General features: G+C 43.1%; 1 protein-coding gene across 4 annotated transcripts; it reads right to left on the reverse strand.

Annotated features, from left to right (window-relative positions):
• Positions 1 to 30: 30 nt before the first annotated feature.
• On the reverse strand, positions 31 to 26,742 carry LOC110507841 (clathrin heavy chain 1). 4 transcript variants are annotated; one of them, XM_090223741.1, is made up of 33 exons: positions 26,002 to 26,742; positions 24,883 to 25,090; positions 15,658 to 15,926; positions 15,206 to 15,367; positions 14,956 to 15,069; positions 14,659 to 14,832; positions 13,529 to 13,726; positions 13,156 to 13,356; positions 12,775 to 12,927; positions 12,511 to 12,633; positions 12,212 to 12,349; positions 11,887 to 12,051; positions 11,513 to 11,693; positions 11,205 to 11,368; positions 10,942 to 11,067; positions 10,678 to 10,820; positions 10,249 to 10,483; positions 10,011 to 10,133; positions 9,661 to 9,806; positions 9,323 to 9,506; positions 8,982 to 9,174; positions 8,560 to 8,717; positions 8,148 to 8,420; positions 7,813 to 7,980; positions 7,474 to 7,623; positions 7,168 to 7,299; positions 6,944 to 7,054; positions 6,593 to 6,763; positions 6,272 to 6,493; positions 5,510 to 5,530; positions 1,629 to 1,666; positions 1,469 to 1,544; positions 31 to 1,294 (listed from the first exon to the last, which is right to left on the reverse strand). In XM_090223741.1, the coding sequence occupies exons 1-32, from the start codon at positions 26,041 to 26,043 to the stop codon at positions 1,514 to 1,516; spliced, it is 4,917 nt and encodes a 1,638-aa protein (XP_090079867.1). In that variant the 5' UTR covers positions 26,044 to 26,742; the 3' UTR covers positions 31 to 1,294; positions 1,469 to 1,513. The 4 variants fall into 4 exon arrangements, with proteins under 4 accessions (XP_090079867.1, XP_090079869.1, XP_021443871.1 ...); XM_090223743.1 differs by lacking the exon at positions 5,510 to 5,530; XM_021588196.3 differs by lacking the exon at positions 1,629 to 1,666.
• Between the last annotated feature and the right edge of the window lie 285 nt (positions 26,743 to 27,027).

Genomic DNA, 27,027 nt, shown 5'->3' on the forward strand with positions numbered 1-27,027 from the left:
ACACACAGCTCAAAGCACTTTGGGAATACATCAAGGTAAATACAGGCTTTTATTTCAGACCATTCTTGACAAAGAACTGTATGCTGTAGTACTGAACTAATTCTTCATAATAACCATTGAAATACATAACCTACAGGAAGGAGTGTTACTGATCTAAACAAGTTGACATTAGGACACCAAAGGAGAACGGCCCTGTCCTCCAAGTCCTCCATTTGTTCTCAGAGCCAATCGCACTGACCGAACCAAACGGGACAGGGCTGTCGAGGACGACGAGCAAGATCTCCACTTTTTTTTTTTTTTTTTTAAACGATCCTTCTGTACACACAAAAATATGGTGACCTAGAACACCACAACACCTGGCATACACAGACCTCAGCACAAGGAGGGTGGTGACTAAATACAAACGTACAGGTCTGAAGAGTCAGCCTTCGATCCCCCTGCACATACACAGTCTCACACAAGCACTGTACACAGCACAACAGAAGGTCACCTAGATTAAACACATGGAGCCAACAAAGGAGGACTAACATCTATTGGGGTTGACTGGAGAGCCAGTATAGAACAAGGGGGGTTAAAATTCTTATTTAGATCACACACACACACTCAGACACATACGTCCGTACGCATTTCAAACTCAAAGCTACACGCCTGTGCAGAATATACTATTGTTACTTAGTGTTGAAGTGGCAATATATGTTCAAATATTATATGTAACCTTTTTTCAGAATATACAATAATGAAATGCATTATACAGACAGACGAATAGACAATGTAAGCTGTTCACACGTTCAGTACATCAAAATTAAGAGTTTCTATATTAGTTTCTTCTCACGAGAGTGCAAATTAGATGCTTCTCCAACTACTTAAAAAAAAGTTAATTGCTTCTTTCTCAAGTCCACTTACATATAACCCCATAAAAAAAACATCATTCTAGTAAGTGTTAAGTAGTCAATAATGGAATGTGAAGAAAAAAGGTCAAATTTCTGTTCAAAACAATACAAATAAAAGTCCATTGCAGTTTAAAGGAGAACATAATACAAATAATTTAAAAGAGCGCAGGTTCTTGTTGTTTGTATCCCCTATTGTGAGCATGGTAAGCTGGTGAGGAACACAAGGAGAGACAAACAGGTGACTAAGGGGTCAGGGGTGGTGGGCGTTCACATGCCATAGCCAAAGCCAGGCTGGGGAGGTTGGCCGTAGCCGGTGGGTGCTGCTGGGTAGCCGTAGCCTCCATAGCCAGGCTGGGGGGGCACAGCCTGACCAGGGCCTGAAGTGAGCATGAGCTGGGGCGTGCCTGCAACACAAACACAGGACACTAGCATGAGCTTCGTGACAAGACTACTAATATACAAACAAACTCCAAAGGGTTAACACTGCCCAGGTGCTACAACTTCAAAGCATTATAGACCCCCTTTAACATATTCAACCAATAGAGCGGCAGGGTTATGTAGAGGTCAGGCCACCATACCATAAACAATGGGCTGGGACTCTGTGTTCTGCTCCTCCTGTTTCCTCAGGGACTCGGAGGCGTCAAGCTTGTCGACCTGAGAGGCAGGGAGAGAGGTGAGCATGTTAACCACAGACACAACCAGCAAGGGGAGCTCTAATGAGATGCCAATATAACTGACCTCTGGGTTATTTCACTGGCTGGCCGATGGGACCATTCCTGACAGGCAGAGATGAATAAAGTCAAGATTTTTTTTTAAACAGGCCGCAAGAGGCAGGCCATGCTACGGTGTGTGGGAGGGTTTTTTAGTCAGGCACTGTTACTAGTGGCTACTGGCGATACTAGCTACCAAGCTTGACCACGACAGCCCAGCATTAGGGTTGTAAAGGAGTCTAATTTCAGATTAGATACACACAGCTAAGCCTAAACAGAACACTAATACATACAGTACCAGTCAAAAGTTGACGCCTATTCATTTAAAGGTTTTTCTTTATTTTTACTATATTGTAGAATAATAGTGAAGAAATAAAATCTATGAAATAACACACATATCATGTAGTAACCAAAACAAGTGTTAAATCTAAATATATTTTATATTCTTCAAAGTAGCCACCCTTTGCCTTGATGACAGCTTTGCACACTCTTGGCATTCTCTCACCCAGCTTCACCTGGAATGCTTAATCAACAGTCTTCAAGGAGTTCCCACATATGCTGAGCACTTGTTGGCTGCTTTTCCTTCACTCTGCAGTCCAACTCATCCCAAACCATGTCAATTGGGTTGAGGTCAGGTGATTGTGGATGCCAGGTCATCTAATGCAGCACCATCACTCTCCTTGGTCAAATAGCCCTTACCACAGCCTGGAGGTGTGTTTTGGGTCATTGTCCTGTTGAAAAACAAATGATAATCTGCTAAGCGCAAACCAGATGGGATGGTGTATCACTGCAGAATGCTGTGGTAGCCATGCTGGTTAAGAGTACCTTGAATTCTAAATAAATCAGACGGCAAAGCACCATCACACCTCCTCCTCCATGCTTCACAGTGGGACCCACACATGTGGAGATCATCCGTTCACCTACTCTGCGTCTCAAAGACGGCAGTTGGAACCAAAAATCTCAAATTTGGATTCCAGACCAAAAGGACAGATTTTCACCGGTCTAATGTCCATTGCTCGTGTTTCTTGGCCCAACCAAGTCTTCTTACTGGTGTCTTTTAGTAGGGGTTTCTTTGCAGCATTTTGACCATGAAGGCTTGATTCACGCAGTTTCCTCTGAACAGTTGATGTTGAGATGGGTCTGTTTCTTGAACTGTGAAGCATTTACTTGGGCTGCAATCTGAGGTGCAGGTAACTCTAAATAACTTATCCTCTCCAGCAGAGGTAACGCTGGGTCTTCCATTCCTGTGGCGGCCCTCGTGAGAGGCAGTTTCAGCATAGCGCTTAATGATTTTTGCGACTGCACTTGAAGAAACTTCAAAGTTCTAGAAAACTTCCAGATTGACTGATCTTCAGGTCTTAAAATAGTGATGGACTGTCATTTTTCTTTGCTTATTTGAGCTGTTCTTGCCATAATATGGACTTGGTCTTTTTTCAAATAAGGCTATACCCCCCCCCACCATGTCATAACACAACCGATTGGCTATAACGCATTAAGAAGGAAAGAAATTGCACAAATACAATTTTAACAAGGCACATCTCTTAATTGAAATGCATTCCAGGTGACTACCTCATGAAGCAAAAGCTGAGAGAACGCTAAGCTGCCATCAAGGCAAAGGGTGGAAACTTTGAATTATCTCAAATATATTTAGATTTGTTTAAAACACTTTTTTGGTTACTACAAGATTCCATGTGTGTTATTTCATAATTGATGTCTTCACTACTATTATACAAAGTAGAAAATAGTAGAAATAAAGAAAACCCCTTGAATGAGTAGCTGTGTCCAAACTTTTGACTGGTACTGTATACATACACACAGTGCCTTAGGAAAGTATTCAGACCCCTAGACTTGTTCCACGTTGTTACGTTACAACTTTATTCTAAAATGGATTAAATAAATGAAAATAAATTAACAAAAATGTAAAAGAAATCCTGTTATTTGCTTTGTTATTATCGGCTATTGTGTATAGATTAATGGGGGGGAAGCTATTTAATACATTTTAGGATAAGGCTGAATCCTAACAAAATGTGGAAAATGTCAAGGGGTCTGAATACTTTCCGAAGGCACTGTAAATACAAATAAATAAAGATGGTCCCACCATCCAGCCACCAGATGCATCTATTTCCATGTGTTTGGACAGTATGTAGAGAACCAAACCCATTTCAACAGCTCTAATATGGGCCAACGTCACAGAAAAATAACTACCAGGGATTACAAGCACTATCACAATGCTAACACCAACAAGAAACTTTCCCTACCATGAAGTTGAACAAACAGATTCAATGAATCAACTGGAAACCTCAATAATAATAAAAAGTTCTAAATGGAAAGATTAGATTTATACTAAAATGATCAGTAAGAAGCAAATAAGGGAAATCTTTATCATGTTGGTCTGCTTGATTAGTTAAGCAGCTTAGAGCAGGAATTGTAAAAGAAAAGGCAAGACTGACAATTCACAGGTTCAAGCAAGCAGCATCTTGAATATGAGAGACATACACAACCTATGCATCCTGAAAATTCACAAGATCACTTCAACAAAACCATAAGTCATCTATGAATATACTTCTCTCCTGTCAGATCACAACGTAGGGTTCAGTTCTCTACATACTTGCCAAAACAGTCAGTACATTGTTTTAAGATGCAGGTAAACAGGCTGTAGGTTCATTGAAGGGGAAAGATACATGCTGAAGCAGCAGTTAGGTCACTTCTCTGTTTAGAAGAGTGCATGAGAAAGGCAGAGAGCCACAGTGGAGGGAGTGAGAGGATGGAGGGATGGTTTGTACGGCCAGTCAAGGCGTCCAGAAGCAGGCACAGCCAACAACAATGTCTCCAAGCCTGTCCAAAAATGCTGCTAATGCTATGGGCGGGGGAAACGCATGCTTGCCCTGAATACAATGGAGGTATGTTACACACGTTCTACACACTATGTACACACAGTACCCCACTTGTCATTGAACAGACCACACTTTACAGTTCTGGAGTAGCAAAGACACTACAGTACAACTAATATAACAAATAAAAGGAACACAATTATAATAAAATGCAAAAAACATCTCCATACATGTAAATATCCTCGACAAATTGTGACATCTAAAACTAGGCATTTTTTACTTTGAGAGTTAATTCCGTAAACCGTTACATAAAAGGGTACTCTGAAAGAATGATCAAAATTTCCATACACAATGTGTTCTATTCTCCCACTTTGCAGCTGTCTCCAGCTGTGCATAGCCCAAATATGAGGCTACATTACTTCACTATAAAAGGACAAAATTGAACAATGTTGGCCCTAAGCTCTGGTCAAACCACATTCAATGTGGTCCCAGGGCTGTTTCAGCATTCATTTCAGTACAAATCAAACCCCAGTACTCTACCAAGGTTGACCACTAAATGGCAAGTGGTAGAGATTATCACAGCCTCAAGCCAACAGCAGACCAGTGATATTACAGACAGTGGTCGTTTTTCATTAGTATCTACAGGTCTAAGGGAGAGTATTGTCTGACTACAGTAGGTTATCCAGAGTAGAGCTCTCCTTTCCTGCTCCTGGACAGTTACTGAGTTTGCTGGTTTATGTGGGCAGCCTCAATGGAACGGAACTAAACATCCCTCTGTTTGGGTGTTGCTGGGGTGAATGAGTTCCTGAATCCTGATTGGTCAGTCACTGATTCAACCCTGGAACAAAGAGCAATAGCTAATAGAGCCATCCCAAACCCCAGCATGCCCAGCAGCTCCCCAGAGGCAGGGTGGGAGAGCCCCACTCCAGACCATTCTGGGTCTAGTCAAGGTGTGGAGTCAGAAGCAGCAGTGACATGGGGAGGGGACAGACTCATGCAGTTTCCTCTAGTTTCACTCCTCCAAACTACAGACTACAGAGGGTCAAAAAGAATGACTGGAAATGGACTGGACTTTCACCTTTTCCTTAATCGCATCAACCTGAAAGGGAATTCAGAGAGGCAACTTAAGAAGAAAAACAAAACCAACTCTCTCCCAACAGAGAGAACAAACAAACGTGGAATCACAGAGAGAAAAAAAAAAAAAAAAAAACTCAGTGAGAGATGGAAATAAGCCACTTTTGATACAAATGTGGTACTTTCAAGTTAGATATATTATATCAGCAGACCTGTTTTTAAAATATCATTACACTAATCATCATACAACATGCATAATTATGTACAATTGGTCTACATAGCAGTCTATTTCTTCCTGTTTGTCCTGGATCCCAGCAGACTATAGCCGATACTACCATTATGTTCTACCACAAGAAGTGATATCTGTTATTTCTTGCCATATGACAAATATATGTGGCATGGAAGAATACTAAGCAGTATGAATCTCCTGACGTTAACATTTGTATGGAAAAGTAGCAGAGATGAAAACCCAAATCAAAACGGAAGACATGATTACCGGTAACATGACTGAGAGAAACGGAACAGGATGAGGATGTGATCGGCTGAAGTTGTGGTTGTTTACAAGATCCTAAAAAGGTGACCTCCTCAAAAAGGTAAATTGGTACATTAAAAACATCACCTGACAACGAATTGCCTCACCATGTTAATAGTAACCTACTTTTCACTGTAGACACTGATAACCTAAGCACAAAAAACCCTTACCACACTCTGTATAAAATACCCTATGGGGTGATCTGCCATCCAAGGCATGGCCAACCTAACCCACCTTGGAGAGGTACTCCCTCATGACCTGGATGAAATAGGGCATGGAGAAGTCCATGATGTTGTGCCTCCAGGCCGTCTCCAGCACCACGTCAGGCCTCAGCAGGTCGTAGCAGGTGAAGAGGCAGGCGGCAAAGCACTCCTTCTTGTCCTCCTCCAGGAACCAGGCCAACAACTCCTCAGCCAGCTCCAGGTCTTTCGACTCAGACGCATACTGCATGGCGTCCTACACACAAAACACCACAGACATACACATCAAAACAAGGGAGACACAGGGAAAGAATTCAGACAGTGACGTCAAAAAGCAATGTTATTAAGGACAAACCTTGTAGAGTTTGTCCTTCTTGCAGAGTTCCACGCTCTGCTTCCAGCGGTTGTTGCCTTTGAAGAGGTAGGCAGCGATCCTCCTGAACTCAATCAGCTCATGCTTCTCCAGGCCCTGGGCAAGGGTGATGTTGTCAAAGTTGTCGTAGGCATCAATGGAGGCACGCAGGGCCTGGACAGGACAGAGGAGTAACAATAAGAGAGAAAGTCATTTCTGCATGACAGAAAATGAATGCAGACTTTTTTTTTCAACAAAGGAACTTTCTCTTTTCACAATGGTAATTTCAGTGTTTTCACAGATTCTTCTCGCCAAAGTATGAAAAACTAAGCTTATGTTAAAAGATCTTAGTACCGCATAGTCTTCCTCTGTGATGAAGAGGTTGTTAAGTGCTTCATTGACACCCTTGTTGTTGTGGTTCTGCACTGACCGCAGATACGGCTTGACCAGTGACAGCTGCTTGGTCTGGAGGTGGACAGAGAAAAGTCCAGTCAGTGAACAGTCAAGCAGGTCGTTCTGAATACCAAGGATTGCCATACAAGAAGCTATCAAGTATGGACAGAGTAGCATCCTAGTACCTTCATGAAGAAGTTGACTGCGCGGGTGTGGTCGAGTCGTGGTGACAGCACTATGAGCAGGTCGTTCAGTAACAATGGTTTGAACTCCAGGTAGAACTGGATAGCCTTGTAGTATAACTCCACATTGGCCACCTGGAATCACAAGCCTCATACATTCAGCTGCAGGATGTGGATTTCTAGTCAGTGACAAATACTTGGCCTCATACAATGACCAAGGAATAGATCATGACAACAACCAATACGAAATGTTTGCAAATCTAAAACATGACATGCTGAGCTTGTGTGTTGTTGCAGTCAGTCAGTTACCTTGGTGACAATGTCTTTGAACTGTCCCTCCTTCCAGGCATCTGAGGGGTGGCTCATCATGGTGAGGATGGCGTTGTCAAACTCCTCATACTTGTCATAGAGGAAGACCAGCTCCGCCCACAGGTGGGCCTGCTCTGCAGCCCTCAGGACCTGAAGACACACATTAACATTATCGTCACCCACCCCAAAAACAGCACACAAAGATATGAATCACTAAATCACACACATTGCTGCATTCAAATAACATATGAACAAATATCAAAATATAAAGACTTTGCAGATAATTTCAATCCGCTTGCATATAGACATCTATCTCGTAGCGTTCTTCCTCTCTCTTACCTTTGGAATGTTGACTCTGGACCAGAAGAGCTCCAGGTGCTCCCTCATCTTCTGGGGTTTGAACTTGGAGTAGAGGATGGCCAGCTCGGTGAACATGCCCATGTGAGCCCGCTCCAGACCCAGGGCTGCCTCCAGCATGGTGATCAGCTCCTCAAAGTAAGCACGGTCCTAGAGACAAACACAACCATGGATCTTCAATTAACACAGGACCATTAAAAACACATTTATCACATGCTATGGTATGATTTGGTAAATTATTTTCTTTAACTCTGGCCAGGATAAGGCAATTGCTATGGGAGAGAATATTGGTAGTAACTGAACCAAATGGGCCTTACCTGGTAGTAGTTGATGAGCTCCTCCAGTTCATCAGCATGGACAACAATATGCAGGCCACACATCTGTGCCAGGCGGAACTCATTTCCATCCACACAGGCAAAGCACACCTCTTTCCAGGTGCGGGTGCTGTTGGCTTTGCGGGCTCCATCCACGGCGGCCTGGTACTCTCCCAGGTGGACCAAGGTGGACGCTAGCCGCCCGAAGTTGGACACGTTGTTGTAGAGCAGCTTGGCCGCATCATACATCCTCTCATCATAACACCTGTCACCCACCTGGAATAGAGAAATACTTCATAAGAAAAAGGTATGATACTGGTCAGCAGTGATGGAGAAGGATGTGTCAGGTAAACGTGTGTGGGGGTATGCCGGTGTGTGTATGCGCCAGTATGTGTATTTTGTGTTCAGAGTGTACCTGTTGGATGTGGGCGTTGTTGGGTCCATTGATGAACTCCTCCAGTTCAGCCAGGCGGTTGGTCTTGGCCAGGGCGAAGATGAGCTCTGTCTCCACGTAGGACTCACGGGACTTCTTACGGGCCATCTGAAGGAACTTCACCAGGTCCTCCCAGTTACCTGAGGATAGTAGAGGAACATTTATATTTACTTCACTAAACCCTTTTCCCCTAGCCTGGATTCTGCAACTTTGAGATTACAGGAAGTCCCGTCTCTTTAGCATATGACACAAGGAGTGGAATGTTAGAGACTGATACCCAGACTACTTTCCCCCCAAATTGGATGCAGGTGAATACCTTCCCCTCCAATAGCAAGCCTACATTGAAAAACCCTAATGTTGGTTGTATGCTGGACAATACGTGGATAATTTTCTTTGTCTCTTACCACTCTGGGCTGCAGCCTGGCCCACCTCCATGTAGGCAGAGGGGTCATCAGCCTTGATGTAGGAGTCGATGGCCTCCTTCACCAGACCCTTCTGCAGCTGAGCCTTGGCCAGCTGGCTCCACACTGGAGGCTCGTTGCAGCGCTCAGCAAATTCGTAGGCCCGGTCCAGGTTCCCAATGTGCTCAATCAGAACCTAAAAACACACAGAAATGACTTTTGTCAAGTTCACCTTTTAATCCATAGAATTCAGACAGAACAGTAGCATTGCCCACAACGGGAATTGAACAAGCAACATTTTGGTCAATGGTCCATTTGCCAGAGCAAAAGACTCAACCACTGACCTGCACGGCGGAGGTGTTGACGTCAAACTTCCTGAAGATGGCGAAGGCCTCCTCGAAGAGCTCGTTGCTGATGGCGATGTTAGCGATGTCGGGGGCATCGTAGTTGTCTAGGCGGTTGATGTACTCCATCACACGGGTACGGTCCGCCTTGATGGCTGTCAGGATCAGCAGGTTCTGCAGGTTTCTGAATAAAAACACAGATGAACTCTGCTCAGCATGACAAACTAAAACAACAAGTTTAAAGTTACAAACAAGCCTGATATTGAAAGAGCAGACACACAATGGACAGCTCAGTCTGCCAGTGAGCACAGGTAGCAGAGCTTCAGTAGCCCTAGTACCTGTGTTCACTGAAGACCGAGTTATCCAGAACGATCTTCTCCAGCAGCTCAATGAGTTCGTTGGGGAGGTCTGCAGTCATGAAGGCCTTGACTGTGACGGACACCTCCTCTGGGTCCTGTGTCTCAGACAGGGCTGTCTGAACAACCTGAATGAAAGAAAACAAACGTCATTCCAGAATGGAGAGAATAGTCACCATTCTGCAAACTTATAGCCAAACAAGTCACAAATAACAATTTAACCATCGTGCGAAATATAAGCAACGTTTTGGTGGGACATCACAGAACATTTTGGGCCATGGTTTTAGTGAGGATGAGGTTTGCATTTCAAACAGGCAGGAACAGGTCCATACCTGGTCGATGAGGGGTCTTCTAAACGGGTTACTCTCCAGCAGCACGCTGGCCCACAGCTCAGGGTCTTTACGGCGAACCAGGTAGCGAGACAGACTCTTGAACAGAGAGTTCTCATTGCACACCTGTACAGGAAATGTAAGATGATCAGTATTTGAGAGAAAACATACGCAAACAGTGTAAAATTAACATTTCAATGTATTAGTCAAGTAAAAATGTCATTCTTATTTCCCCACTCACATTAATGAGCTCCTGATCACACTGTCCTCTCTCGTAGGCCACGCAGGCCAGGTGGGGGTCCCTCTTCTCACAGTACTTGCCCACCACGCGGCTGTCGTAGAAGGTGTTCTCACGCAGGAAGCGCTCTGGGTTGTTGTTGCTGTCGATGTAGATCTTGGCCAGGGCATTGTGGGTAGCTGGCTCCTCACAGCCCTCATGGATACGGGCCTCCAGCCAAGGCAGAAGCAGCTTCAGTCTGGAGCCAACAAATATATACACATCTTCAAGTTTCAGGTGCTCATAAACTAGATATATTTACACTTTTAAGTGGGTCAAACAGCACCCCTTCATCCTACTTTCTCTTTCAGAAGTAATGTCACAATTAAATGCACTACAGCATAAAGCCAGTCTGGGCTGAGACATCCCTCTCCCGGTCCCCACAGTCCTTACCTGTTCCTCTTCTCCACCTCAGCCACTAGTTCATCAGTGGAGAACTGTCCTTTCACCACCAGGATCAGGTTCTTAATCACATCCTCAGCACAGTCCACATCCAGCAGCCCTCCAATCACCACCGGCAGACGGCTGGGATTCACCTGACACACAAACACATTTTTCTTATAGAAAATTCACATATCGTACAATGGTGTGTGTGTGTGTGTGTGTGTGTGTATACAAACAAAAAGCTGTTACGCAGGTTAATATGAGTTTATGTACCTTCTGCACATAGATCTCAATGTATTTCTGCAGGGTGTTGCGGTACAGGTAGAGGACCAGGTCGTGGACAAAGTCGAAGCGGTCACACACGATGATCAGGGGGAGCTGATCAGTCAGCTTAGCTTCCTGTGAAGAGAGGAAATATTGATATCAGCTCACAGAATCAAACTAACAGCTAGACTTGGCTTTCAGGGTAATTAACCAAATAAAGACTGAAGTAAGCTGTGATGTCATACTATAGTATGCCTACTTCTCTTCCTTACCTTGAGGAAGTTCTTGACTCGTTCGGGGTCGTAGCAGTTGCTCTCTCTGCAGATCCTCTCCACCTCTTTGATCTGTCCCGTCTTACAGGCTGCCTGGATGTACTTGAAGTGGACCTCTGGGTCCTGGCTGAAATTAACGATGGAACCCAGGAAGTAGAACAGACCTGGAATGAATAGAGACAGAACTTAGTCCCCATAGATAGAGAGGTAGGATGAACAACTATGTGGTTGTTGAGACAGTCATGACCATGTTCCATGCAGGTGAGGACAAGACTAGGTGGTTTGCGTCAGGTGTATGGTCTGCTTACCTTCGAAGCTCTTGAAGGACTCAAAGAGCTCAGTGAGGGAGTTGGTGGAGAGCTGCTCGTGGTACTTAGAGGCCACCTGGACACAGATCTGCAGGTTCTGACGGATGTTGGCCGACAGCATGGCCCGAAGACACTCCAGAGAGTCCTCCACTGACAGGGAGCCAAAGAAGTTCACCAGCCACTGCAGGACAGAGTCAATATACATAGAGTCAGTGCACAGACAGGAAAAATACCAGAATGCACACATTAGTCGATAAATCTTATGCTTATTAAGAGCAAAACACAGCAAGTACACACTTGTTCACCAAGACCATGAACACTCCAGGACATTCTATTCCATGCAGTGTGTGGTTGTGTTAGATAGTGTCCTATACCTCAGGGTTGAGCAGGTGTGTGTGCACCACAGCCCGTTTGATATCGTACAGGTCGGTGTAATGCTCCAGAGCCCTCTGCAGCAGGCCAGCCTTCTCACACAGCTGGGCAACGTGGGCACGGTCGTAGTGGGTGAACATCTGGTTGCCCAGGATGGCATCAGCCACCTGAAGCAGAAAAAAAACATCATACATTAATTTAAAATCCATGACATCACGAGTCAGTGGAAGAGAAGTAAATAAGAGTGTGGCACTAAAAGAAAAAACATGCATACAATTGCTGTGTAAGTGTTGGGTCTGTGTGGAATGGGGTGTGATGTGTGTGTACCTGTGGGGCGTGGACCAGGTTCATCTCCAGCAGGCGTGTCTGCAGAGGCCCCTCAGCAGGCCTGTTGTTCTTCAGGGCATCCAGGAGGAAAGAGGTACACTGCTGGATCAGGTTATACTCCATAAACACGTCAACGATCTGAACAGGGAAACAGACAATACATCAGCTACCACACATCAATCATGTTACTGTATACAGCACCTCACAGCGCAGCACTGAACAAGGTGTTTTTTGTATATGTAAGGGAAATAGGACGATAAATGAATGGTTGAGGTGGTGAAGACGTTTAGCCGTCTGACCTGTGTGATGTCGGCCAGGGGCTCCTCATCCTGCACCAGCATCTGGGAGAACTGCAGGCCTTGTTCTGGACTGATCCTCATCACATTCCTGAGCAGGAACATCCAGTCTGGAGTGTAGCCCACCTAGAAGGGAAATACGGAAAACGCATCAGTTAGTTAAAAACGGAATACAATCTAAATTGACCATATTAAAGAATTCCATTTTGTGTCAAGTCAAATGTTATATTGGAAAGGACTTAGAAAGATAGAAACACCACAACTAACCTTTTTGGCGTAGAGGACAATTTTCTGGAACTGTCCGGTCTCAGCGAAGCACTGAATGACCTTGTTGGGCACGTTGGCCCTGAGGTAGACGCTGAGAGCCAGAGTGGGGTCCACTGATTTCACCAGGTCCCCCAGCTCCTCTGAACACTCCAGCTATTAAAAAAAAACACATGCAATTTTCATAAATCCCTAACCAACACTGTCACGAATAAAGTCCTAGCCAGCCAAATAGTTACAGGGATATTTGAACAAGCCCAGTGCTATATGTTGAGCAATACATAATTGGAAAATAAAACTGTTAAGCTCAATGTTGAACATCCAAACTCAACAGTAGGCGACAACTATAGTCTCAGTTTATTATGATAACTATGGTTTCCTTGCCTTGTCCTCTTTGAGCCATTTCTCCAGCAGCTGCTTGCGTCCCTGCTGTAGGACGGGCCTGCACAGCTCCAGAGACTCAAACTTGTTGAGCTGGCCCTGGTCCAGCAGGATGCCAAAGTACTGCAGCAGTGGAGAGGTCTGGCCTGGCTGGGCCGGCACACTCTGGAACTTACGGATGGTGTCCGGGGTACGCAGGATACCCTGGGGAGGAGGAGGAAAGGAGCATTTTGACTTTCAAAAAATGTGAACATGATAGATAGAAGACTGTAGTAGTAGAAACCTTATTATACACAAGGCAGCTGAAATATCATCCCAAAAACATTTACCAGATCATGATTTTAATTGTTTGTGCGTTTTGGTGCATTGGCAGTACCTTGGGCGCGTTTGCGGCCACCTTGGCAGCCTCAGAGTAGTTCCCTGCAGCGAACAGGGTGTTGAACTTTCTGGCGAACAGCTCCTCGGCCCCAGCCAGGTTGTTGCGCACGGCCATGCGCAGGGCTAGGTCTGGGTTCTGGAGCACGTTGGTGATGTAGGGGATGATGTTCTCCTCCTCCACACACACTGACAACACCTGGACAAACACATTAACACACAGACAGGGTTAGAGAGTCCACTACTACACAGACATTAAAATATGTGTACTATTACATTAGTTTATATGTACTGACAAATTTAACAAAACTGGTATATAATTCCTTTGTTAAACTCACATATTTATTCAGAATTTAATTGAACGTGTAAAAAGAATGTTGCTAGACTAGAGAATAGCATTTGTGAATTAACTACACAGAAACACACTGCTCCATGGCCCTGTGTGTGTGTGTTACATTAAGATATAAAGGAGCAGCAGACTGGAGGGTTAGAGAGCCAGGAGCTTTAAGGAGATTAGGACACCTGGCCTGACAGGATCTCCAACTGTGTTTCACATGCTGCTCTCTGCTGGAGGTGCCGTTAGATCAGTATTAAACAAGGCTTCCCTCAGCCAAGGTCACCAAGTGACAGACACACACGTCAATTTGGGGCGGCATGTAGCCTAGTGGTTAGCGCGTTAGACTAGTAACCGAAAGGTTGCTAGATCGAATCCCCTAGCTGACAAGGTAAGAAGAATCTGTCGTTCTGCCCCTGAACAAGGCAGTTAACCCACTGTTTCTAGGCCGTCATTGAAAATAATAAAAAAAATCTTAACCGACTTGCCTAGTTAAATAAAAAGGCTAAAAATAATACCATTTTTATTTTTAAATTGACAAAAGCACACTTCCACACACTGTTTTTCCACTGTCACATATATGGGACTCAGCCATCAGGTACAGTATACAGTGTTTGTGAATTCTGAGGAGGAGACCTGGAGCAGTAGGCTCTACAGACATGGATCAGCTTTCCATCCTCCTGAATATTTAATGGCTCTGTGTGTTTTGGACAGGAAACTCATTGATCAGCTCACTGGCATCTGGTTACTCCTGATAAAAGGACTAAAACACTCCGATTTACCCAGTGGAGACATACCTGTCCTTTCCTGTTGACTCCAATGATGCCAGCGGTTGGTTCATGTGGGGCTGTAACAAAGATGGTCTCCCCGCTGATCCGGTTCATGTAGATACAGGTGCCAGTCTCCAGGTCATACAGGTGGATGTAGCCATATTTGGTGATAAGAAAGACAACATCTTGCTTAGAGCTGATCTAGAGGACAGAGAGCAGGGACACAAAGCTTCAGAAGCTGTAGCATAACAGGTATTAATGCAGAGGGCCTGCATGACTGTATGGAACAGGTTTGAGTTCTTGTCTGTGAAGTGGTTCCAGTACCTGCATGGCTACAGGGAAGTCATTCTGGGCCTCAGGAGGGAAGAACACGTCCACTGCCTTCTTTGGAAACGGCTGATTGCCTGTTGGTGGGGTTCCCACTTCAATTATGTGTAACTAGGAAAGCAAAAACACATTCAGAGGAAAAAAACAAAAACAATGAGACATCTCCCGGTCTTCTTTGCTCATTTTTCTTTTTCCATTCCATTCCAGCCCTCCTTGAGTACTCCATGTCCAAGCTGGAGATTCCTACCTTTCCTCCAGCTTGCCCTCGGACAGCGAAGCAGAACAGTGTCGATTCCTCTGTATTACCCTCCATTTTGAACTGGGCGAAGCCGGCGGCGTGGCCCTCAATGGGCTGGGACACCTTCCTGTCCACAGAGTACAGCTGCATGGCTCCCACCACACGGTTTTGCTAAAATGAAGGAATACACATACTGTACAAGAGCTTGTGCTACAGCAGTATTTTCCAGAGGTACATTAAGCCTTATCAGGGCAGAACATTTCATAATGCTGTGCAAGCTTCAAAACAGCCAAAAAGCAAGTTATTAGCATCTATCAGGTCAGTGTATTGCTGTACATTAGTGTTGACACTCACACGGATTAACTTCTATGACAAACTCATTTAAAAAAAACGCAAGTCACTTCAGTAGAATACAGCTAGCGTCAACCATAAATCCAATCTAATTCCCTCTATTTCAGTACCTGTGCTGAAATCCCAATGAGAAGCAGCCATTTCTGTTTGGCGTCAGTGCGGTAGTTGATGATTTGACAGCCTGCTAGGCTGGAGTGTCTGTCAAAGACTTTGACTGGCTGGGAGTCTCCCTCCATGCTCCAATGGTAGACGGCGTTGTCTGTGACCAGTGCTACAGTGTTGAGGGAGATCCACTTCCAGAAAGTGACGTCATCAGTCATGGTGTGAGCCTTCATCTTGCTCTTCATCTCAATGTTGAAGATCTGGAGGGTTTTTGCAGCTGAAAATTCACACATTAAAAGGTTTAGCAATATGATGATCTAACACTGTATATCCACAAACTAATGTAAACTAGTAATCACCACACACAAACAGACTAGAGGGGAAATGAAAATACTGTAATACCAAATTTCACTTGATTTAGAAATAGTGGTAGTCATGGTTTGGTGCGAGTGCCACCAAATGACCAAACAAAATAGCACTTGCAATGCAGAAAGCAAGACCACAACGACGGGCAACCAATAACGTGGTAAGATCTGCATTCAGGAAGGAAAAGACTCAATACAAAAAAAAGATAAGACATCACCAATCCACATGAGGCTAATAAACAGCAACCACTAGTGACTGGTTGAACTGATCATTTACATTCCAGTTCCTTCAGAAAGTTCACACTTCTTGACTTATTCCACATTTTGTTGTGTTACAACCTGAATTGAAAATGGTGTTAATAGATTTCTCACCCATCTACACACAATAACCCAAAATGACAAAGGGAAAACAGGATATTTTGAAATGTTGCTAATTTATTGAAAATGACATACATAAGTATTCACACCCGAGTCAAAACTTTGTTGAAGAACCTTTGACAGCGATTACAGCTTTGAGTTGTCTTGGATATGTGCAATCAGCATTGCACATCTGGAATTTGAGATCTCCCATTCCCTCAAGCACTGTTAAGTTAGATGGGGAGCAGTAGTGAACAGCAATCTTCAAGCCTTTCCACAGATTTCCAAATGGGATTCAAGGCTGGGTTTTAGCTGGGCTACTCAAGAACATTCACATTCTTGTTCTGATGCCATTCCAGCGTTGCTTTGGTTGAATGCTTAGGGTCATTGTCCTGTTGGAACATAAATCTTGTCCCCAGTCTAAGGTCGTTTGCATTCTGAAGCAGAGTCTCATCAAGAATTTGCCTGTATTTGACTCCCTCCATCCTTACCAGTCTCACAGTCCCTGCCGCTGAAAAGCATCCCCATAGCATGCTGCTGCCACCACGCCTCATGTAGGGATGGTGTTAGAAGGGTGATGAGCTGTGCCTGGTTCTCCAGACATAGCTCTCTGCATTCAGGCCAAATATTTACATTTGTCATTAGACCAAAGAAATCTTTTGCTCTTAGACTTTCACGTGCCTTTTTGCGAACTCCAGATGTGCGGTAATGTGCGTTTTTCTCAGGAGTGGCTTCCGTCTGGCCACTCTCCAATAAAGCCAATATTGGTGAAGTGCTGTAGACACGGTTGTCCTTCTGGTAGCTTCTCCTATCTCAGTCAAGGAACTTTATAGATCCGTCAGTGGTCACTGGGTTCTAGACCACCTCCCTGACCAAGGTCCATCTTGCACGGTTGCTCAGTTTGGTCGAATGGCCAACTCTATGCAGAGTCTGGGTAGTTCCATATTTTTTCCATTTGCCAATGATGGCAACCACTGTGCTCTTGGAAATGTTAAAACACACTAGAAATGGCTTAATACCCTTCCCCAGACATATGCCTCATCACAACTCTATTGTGGAGATCTATGGACAAATCCTTGGACTTCACATTGTCATGACGTTGCCCTCTTTGGGTACAGCAAGCCCCATCCCCCTCTCCCTGTCTCCTACACCCAGGCTGCTGTGGTCAGAGAGAGGTCGTAAATTCCTAGAGGAGATTATCTCCTCATGGCCACAGTATAGAGACAGAGTGGATATTCATAGAGAACAAAGGAATTTCTTCCACCGCACAGAACTTGAGGTCCGAACAACATTTATGTTCTGGAGAAGGTATAAAAGATCGGTGAAGAATTCAGCTACGAACTGGTCCGTTTGGTACAATTTTGTGAAACTAATGGGAGACAATACAGCCACATTACCATAACGCTGTTTATCTTTTAACCATGACATGTGGTTAAACTCTTAGACTATCGATACAGACAGAATAAGAACAAGTCTTTGATATTAATTACTAGTCTGCAGCTAGGAATTCGGTATCATTGAATGCGAAGACCGACAACCGCCGAAACATCTATTCTATAACGACATGAATGAATGTCACTCTGAACTATCCATTCTAACCACGACAGAGAGAGGACGGACACTCTCCAACAGAAACAAACTTTTCAACAGAGACCCGACAACACACTGAGCGTAAATATATATATTGATTGCAATTGTTCCCAAATGAGTGAGTGTTCATGTGCAAAGGATTCGCATTTCAATTGTTATAATTATCAACTGTGTGTTGTCTTATCTCAGACGACCCCAACTTCCCTTTTGTACACCAAGCCGCCGATGCCAGTTATCCCACTAGGGAAACTCCGTTATCATTTCCTTGTAACTATCTACTGTTTGTTTATGCATTTCTGTGAATTACTTAGTTAAATCATTTATTTACTAAGACGATGTATGGATGACTCAGTGAAGACTGGGTTCGTGCAGATAACCAACAATTTACGACGTTTGGAATGAGACTAACGTGAGGTAAAATAAATAATTCATTAAATCAGAAGACTATTGATCCGATATGAAAATATCTGAAAAGTTATTAGGAAAATTACAACTTTGTAATCTGAATATTTTCCTTGGTGCCCCGACTTCCTAGTTAATTACAGTTACATGATTAATCAGTTTAATCAAGTAACAATAATAACAGAGAGTAATTTGATAAAGATTAATCTTCAGTTTAATGATGCCAAAGACACGACAACAGTAAGGTTTCTGCTTTGACATGCACTGTTAACTGTGGGACCTTATATTGAAAGGTGTGTTTCTTTCTAAAACATGTCAAACCAATTGAATTGTCCAAAAGGTGGACTACAATAAAGTTGTAGTGATATCAAGGATGATCAAAGGCAATTGGATGCACCTGAGCTCAATTTAGAGTGTTATAGCAAAGGGGTGTGAATACTTCAATAAAATTTGCAAGCATTTCTAAAAACATGTTTTCACTGCCATTATGGGGTATTGTGTGTAGATGGTTAAGATTTATTTTAATCAATTTTGAATTCAGGCTGTAAAAACAAAATGTGGAATAGGTCACGGGGTATGAATACTTTGATGGAACTGTATAAGGTCATCCATTAATTACTGTTAAAAAGTCCTACTATTGTATGTGCCTAGTCATAGGTGAACTTCAGGGAGTTCAAGCAGCTCTACAGGATTCCTAACCACAGTATGCTCATCCTGAGATGAATTAAGAAGTTTGGGATTGGGTCTGAATGCTGAATAACGCAAGACCACAAAACACAAACTGATGCGATGACGTACGAGAAGTGTCTTTGGATGCACTGACTGACAACCATTCCATTTCAGGCTTTCCAATCACTAGCTTATTATTGGAGCAAGGAAAGGGTTTCCTATTCATTAATTTCCTGTGTCTGTAGCCTCTGATGAACCTGATATTGTTAACAAATTTCACCACTCAAAAGTCTATAGGCCTACAGTTCCTGTTGTGTAATGCTATACACCTGGACTACAAAATCAGAGCTACATTTTTTAAAATAAAACTAGCCCATCTAATGCAAAGAGAAATGACACATTGATCACTCACATTATACATTTGCAAAAAAAAGCATCTGAACCCTTTGGAATTACCTGGAATTCTACATAAATTGGTAAAAAAAAAAAACGTGATCTGTTCCTCTAAGTCACAACAATAGACAGTGTCCTTAAACTAATAACACAAATTATTGTATCTTTCTTGTCTATATTGAATACATCATTTAAACATTCAGTGTAGGTTGGGAAAAGTATGTGAATCCCTGGGCTAATGACTTCTCCAAAACCTAATTGGAGTCAGGAGTCAGCTAATGTGGAGTCCAGTCAATGAGACGAGATTGGAGATGTTGGATAGAGCTGCCCTGCACTTTAAAAACCACTAAAAAATGTTGAGTTTGCTATTCACAAGAAACATTGCCTGATGTGAACCATGCCTCGAACAAAAGAGATCTCAGAAGACCCAAGACTAAGAATTGTTGACTGGAATGAAGCTGGAAAGGGTTACAAAGTATCTCTAAAAGCCTTGATGTTCATCAGTCCACGGTAAGACAAATTGTCTAGAAATAGAGAAAGTTCAGCACTGTTGCTAGTCTCCCTAGGAGAGGCCGTCCTGCAAAGATGACTGCAAGAGTACAGCACAGAATGCTCAATGAGGTTAAGAAGAGTCCTGGAGTGTCAGCTAAAGACTTTAAAAAATCTCTGGAACATGCTAACACATCTGTTGAAGAGTCTACGATATGTAAAACACTAAACAAGAAAGGTGTTCATGGGAGGACACCATGGAAGAAGTCACTGCTGTCCAAAGAAAACCATTGCTGCACATCTGAAGTTCGCAAAAGAGCACCTGAATGTTCCACAGCACTACTGGCAAAATATTATGTGAACTGATGAAACTAAAGTTGAGCTGTTTGGAAGGAAGGAACACACAACACTATGTGGAGAAAGAAAAGGCACAGCACACCAATATCAAAACCTCATCCCAACTGTAAAATATGGGGGAGGGAGCTTAATGGTTTAGGGCTGCTTTGCTACCTCAGGGCCTGGACAGCTTGCTATCGTCGACAGAAAAATGACCTCCCATGTTTATCAAGACATTTTGCAAGATATTGTTAGACCTGTCCGCCAATTGAAGCTCAACAGAAGTTGGGTGATGCAACATGACAACGACCCAAATCACAGAAGTAAATCAACAACAAAATGGCTTCAACAGAAGAAAATACGCCTTCTGGAGTGGCCCAGTCAGAGTCCTGACCTCAACCGGACAGAGATGCTGTTGCATGACCTCGAGAGCGGTTCACACCAGACATCCCAAGAATATTGCTGAACTTAAAATAGTTTTGTAAAGAGCAATGGTCCAAAATTCCTCCTAACTGTTGTGCAGGTCTGATCCACAACTACAGAAAACGTTTGGTTGAGGTTATTGCTACCAAAGGAGGGTCAACCAGTTACTAAATCCAAGGGTTCACATACTTTCCCCACCCTGCACTGTGAATGTTTACATAGTGTCTTAAATAAAGACAAAAACATATCATTGTTTGTGTGTTATTAGTTTAAGTAGACTATTTGTCCATTGTTGTGACTTAGATGAAGATTAGATCAAATTTTATGACCAATTTATGCAGAAATCCAGGTAATTCCAAAGGGTTCACATACTTTTTCTTGCCACTGTATATACACAGTACTATTTCAAAAGTTTGGTCACACCTACTCATTCAATGGTTTTTCTTATTTTCTACATTGTAGAATAATAGTGAAGACATCAAAACTATGAAATAACACATATGGAATCATGTAGCAACCAAAAAAGTGTTTGCCACCCTTTGCCTTGATGACAGCTTTGTACTCTCAATCAGCTTCATGAGGTAGTCCCCTGGAATGCTTTTCCAACAGTCTTGAAGGAGTTCCCACATATGCTGAGCACTTGTTTGCTGCCTTTCCTTCACTCTGCAGTCCAACTCATCCCAAAACCATTTCAATTGGTTTGAGGCCAGGTGATTGTGGAGTCCTGGTAATCTGATGCAGGACTCCATTACACTCCTTCTTGGTCAAATAGCCCTTACACAGCCTGGAGGTGCATTTTTGGTCAATGTCCTGTTGAAAAACAAATGATAGTCCCCATCTGGTTTGCGCTTAGTGGATGGCATATCGCTGCCAAATGCTGTGGTAGCCATGCTGGTTAAGTGTACCTTGAATTCTAAATAAGTCAATCACAATCAGTGTCACCAGCAAAGCACCACCACACCTCCTCCTTCATGCTTCACGGTGGGAACCACACATGCAGAGATCATCCATTCACCTACTCTGCATCTCACAAAGACACGGCGGTTGGAACCAAAAATCTCACATTTTAACTCCTCATACCTAAAGGACAGATTTCCACCTGTCTAATGTCCATTGCTTGTGTTCCTTGGCCCAAGAAAGTATTTTTATTGGTGTCCTTTAGTAGTGGATTCTTTGCAGCAAATTGACCATGAAGGCCTGATTCATGCAATCTCCTCTGAACAGTTGATGTTGAGATGTACCTGATACATCAAGTCTGAAGCATTTATTTGGGCTGCAATCTGAGGTGTAGTTAATTGCCAATTTCTGGGGTTGGTAAGTCTAATGAACTTATCCTCTGCAGCAGAGTTAAGTCTGGGTCTTCCTTTCCTATGGTGGTCCTCATGAGAGCCAGTTTCATCATATCACTTAACGGTTTTCACGACTGCACTTGAACAAACTTTCAGTTCTTGACATTTTCCGTATTGACTGACCATCACGTCCTAAAGTAACAATGAACTGTCGTTTCTCTTAGCTTATTTGAGCTGTTCTTGCCATAATATGGAATTGGTATTTTACCAAATAGTGCTATCTTCTGTATACCACCCCTACTGTGTCCCAACACGCATGAAGGCATACCTGTTAATTGAAATGCAATCCAGGTGACTACCCCATGAAGCTGGTTGAGAGAATGCCAAGAGTGTGCAAAGCTGTCATCAAGGCAAAGGGTGACTACTTTGAAGAATCTCAAATATATTTTGATTTGTTTAACACTTTTTTGCTTAGTACATGATTCCATGTGCAATTACATCGTTTTGATGTCTCCACAATTATTCTACAATGTAGAAAATTGTGAAAATAAGGGAAAACCCTGGAACAAGTAGGTGTGTCCAAACTTTTGACTGGTACTGTACACACAAAAGTATGTGGACATCCCTTCAATTAGTGGATTTGGCCATTTCAGCCACACTCGTTACTGACAGGTGTATAAAATCGAGCACACAGACATGCAATCTCCGTAGACAAATATTGGCAGTAGAATGGCCTTACTTTAGAGCTCAGTGACTTTCAACGTGGCACCGTCATAGGATGCCGCCTTTCCAACAAGTCAGTTCGTAAAATTTCTACCCTGCTATAGCTGCCCCGGTCAACTGTAAGTGCTGTTATCATGAAATGGAAACGTCTATGAGCAAAAATGGCGCAGCCGTGAAGTGGTAGGCCACACAAGCGCACAGAAAAGGACCGCCGAGTGCTGAAACAGGTAGAATGTAAAAATAATCTATTCTCGGCCACAACACTATCTACAGAGTTCCAAACTGCCTCTGGAAGCTACGTCAGCACAATAACTGTTCGTTGGGTGTCCATGGCCGAGCAGCCGCACACAAGCCTAAGAGCACCATGCACAATGACAAGCTTCTGCTGGAGTGGTGTAAAGCTTGTCGCCATTGGACTCTGGAGCAGTGGAAATGGGTTCTCTGGAGTGATGAATCACACGTTATCATCTGGCAGTCCGACAGACAAATTTGGGTTTGGCTGATGCCAGGAGAATGCTACCTGCCCCAATGCATACTGCCAACTGTAAAGTTTGGTGGAGGAGGAATAATGGTCTGGGGATGTTTTCATGGTTTGGGCTAGGCCCCTTAGTTCCAGGGAAGGGAAATCTTAATGCTACAGCATAAGTCATTTTATACGATTCTGTGCTTCCAACTTTGCGGCAACAGTGTGGGGAAGGCCCTTTCCTGTTTCAGCATGACAACGCCCTCGTGCACAAAGCGAAGTCCATACAGAAATGGTTTGTCGAAATCGGTGTGGAAGAACTTGACTGGCCTGCACAGAGCCCTGACCTCAACTCCATCTAACACCTTTGGGATGAATTGGAACGCCGAAGACCTGTGAGACAGGCCTAATCACCCAACATCAGTGTACGACCTCACTAATGCTCTTGTGGCTGAATGGAAGCAAGTCCCTGCAGCAATGTTCCAACATCTAGCGGAAAGCCTTCCCAGAAGAGTGGAGACTGTTATAGCAGCAAAGGGGGGCCCAACTCCATATTAATGACCATTATTTTTTAATAAGATGTTCGACGAGCAGGTGTCCACATACTTTTGGTCAGTAGTGTCTCTTGTCTGACAAGTGAACGCTTAAAATAGAATACATAAAATGTCAAATCAATATTAATCAATCAACAAATACAAATAAATGTTCTACAATAGTCTAGTATTGAAATGTTGCATTGCATATCTGATTTTCTTGAAATCTAATCTGCAATACACTTTGTCTATGAATGCAAGGTTCTTACACTGCAGCCCAGGATGCACTGACAAAAATCATGCAATCCATGACTATTTTGGCCTATAGTCCAAGACCAGCTCTCAAACTGGATAGTCATAATAGGGGAATGAATAATACATTATCAAAAGTTATCATAAGGATCTTGCTTCAGAGGAATGTTTCACTGGCTCAGCCTATGCATTAGCCTTGACCTCTACGCAATTGAGACAGTAGTGTGCAATATAAAAGGTGCACAAGGTATTGTCAGATGTTTTTACTTTAACCCTTTTTTCCTCAAACCTAGAGGTCTTGATGAACTCCCTTGAACATCCCTATTCTGTTTGCCATTTACCCTATAGCCTCCTGTTTTTTGAAATCAATCCCCTTGTGCTTCCATTCTACTTTCGAACACTCTTTCCTATGTAAACAGAACATATACAGTACTGGGCAGACATTCCAACACAGTGCAAACATGATTACAACTTCCACAACTCATGATATATAAAATCCAACTCACCGTCTGCAAACATATAAGAAAGCATTAAGAAACGAAAAGAGCAAAAACAAGCAAAAATAGAAAAAGCATTCATGATAGTATGACAATTTTATCAGTGTACAAAAGGGGTTCAAATTGTTTCAAATGTAGACTATAAATTGCAACTCACAAGCAGTTTTACTTCTGATTTTTTTAAACAAAAAATAAATGGACAGGCCTGTATATGGTCATTAACAGGTGAAGCAGAATGTGACAGGCCTAGATTATTAACTTGCTGACAAACAAAATCGTACGTACACAAACTCCCTTTAATATTAGGACAGCAACACATAGGAAAATGATGGCCTACAGCAGTGAAAGTTAATTAGCCACTTAGTTTGGGAGAATTAAGTTGTTAAAAACACAGCATCTGTCCATATTAGTTCAGTCAAAGGAAACAAGTCAGGCTCAGTGGAAGTCCTTACCTTTGAGGGCAATAACTTTGCTAGCAGGGTTCATGATGGCGCTATCTGCAGAGATGGGCCTACGGATTGGAGTGTTGGGGTCAGCCATATCAATGATGACAACCTGTGCCTGCTCGCCCACCTTCTCTCTTATACAGATGAACTTATCAGACTCCATAGTCAGGGTGCTGAATCCAATGTTAGCTGGGTTGATCCCCAGGTTCTGGAGCTAAAGGAAATGGAATTACATTGTTAGAAAGATTTTGATTGAAAAAAACAATTGCTAGTGTGACTGTGTAGCAGAGGTGGTTCAGTGAACTACGCTTGCATGATGAGTGAGGGATCTTGTCTGAGAACTGAAAACGTGTTGGGTCCTGTCCTGGAACTAATGCCAACACTTTAGTTCAGTGGGCTAACCGACCTTAAGGCGCATGCACAGGTTAATGATCATTGCAGAGATTAAGATTTAATGTTGATGATAACTCGTACTGTAGCTATCCATTTGTACTGACTCAAACCCATTACCCCTTTATCATCCTATGGCCATAGATATAGCAACTACATCAAAATAAATAATACTAACTAGCTAGGCATTGTAGGAAGCCATGTTGTTTTAACCATAGAACATTGGTCTGTGGATTAAACCATTTTAGTTTACTGAACAACTGCCTCACTTGAATGTCAGGGTAGGGGTAATCTAAGATCAGTGTCAACACTAGCAGAAATAGCTAAATGTATCTATCTGGCTGTTATTGAATGGACTGTCAAACAGAAACGTATCTATCTAGTGAAGTAGTTGGCCATTACTTAACATGACATATGTTTGAGTTAGCAGGCCAATTAAAATCAAAATAGCAGCCATCATATAAAAGCAGTTAACGTTACATTTGATGGCAACCACAGAAAGTTAACGTTCACTGTCACTGTGCTAGTCTTTTCGCTAGCTAGCTAGCTAGCATAATATGGCAACGGGGAGGAGAGGTCATTCATTTCGCTGCGGGTGTTGGACTGCCAGCAGTTAGCTTAGCTAGCTAACAGTTAGCGAAAAATCGTCAAGCAACCGATAAAGATCTGGAGGGGTTTAGTGCGATAGTTACGAGCCCTCGCCACGACTAGTATTTCGCTATATTGTTTTCATACCTGCAGGTGCTCCTGGAAGCGAATAGGTAGTATTTGAGCCATTGCGGTTTTCCTTTGCTTCTACGGAGTCCTGGAATTCTAGCTAAAAAGCTAGCTGGCTAGGTTAGCACCGTGCTAGCTACGACCTCCTCGCTCACTGATTCGTAAATCGTAGTCAGACAGTGAATATTTACGTCCAAGCAAGCTGTTATTGGGAATATTTTCCAAAATATGTCAAGTGTAGCCCCCGGATGTTTATGCGTTTTCTCCACTGCCGGAATGGATGGATGGCAGTGTCTTAAACACTGATCTCAGTCCAAACCTGCAATGGCGGCGGAAACGGATCAAAATCTGAGACGGAAGAGGAAGCAAGACATCCAACTCCCTAATCGTTTTTGTTCATATACAGTCAGTGAACTAAACCGATAGCTGCTATCGCATTGAGAGCCACCCCCTTAAGCAAACCGGAACTGGGACATTTTTTTCGAAGGTAAACGGCCTGAGTTAGATGTCTTCATTTAGCCACCATCTTTGTCAGAATGTTATCAATCCGGAAGCCGCTGGGGATATCTCTGGAAGGAAAGACAAACCAATATGATTGTTCCAGCTGTCATTTCATCTTTGCCTTTGGCCTCTGAACAGTCTAAAACAAACCTTAATTTATCTAAGATGGCAAACACTTATTTATACTTATTTATTTCACATTGACTTCCAATTTGTGCCACATCATTCGCCCTTTTACGTCAGTTCCGGATAATTCACGCTTCATCATAGGCAGCGGACTTTAAAAGTAGATATGTCCTCTCTGCATGTTGTTCATAAAGTTTAGGATTTTCATGTTCATATGTTTAAATATCGTGTCTGTCAAAAGGTCTCAGCTCTAGAATGACTCGTTGAAATTAATTCTAAACTCATAGGTGCTGTTCTATCATGCATGTTACTGTCCTGTAGCATGCATAAGGTCTCATGTATGCCCTGTCTGAATCATTGGACCAGTTGATCATAAATGGGATCCTACTCTAACCATAGATCTAACCGTTTTAGTTG

Source organism: Oncorhynchus mykiss, chromosome 27, assembly GCF_057628025.1.
Source record: "Oncorhynchus mykiss isolate SJ-2025 chromosome 27, ASM5762802v1, whole genome shotgun sequence".
Taxonomy (NCBI): Eukaryota; Metazoa; Chordata; class Actinopteri; order Salmoniformes; family Salmonidae; genus Oncorhynchus; species Oncorhynchus mykiss.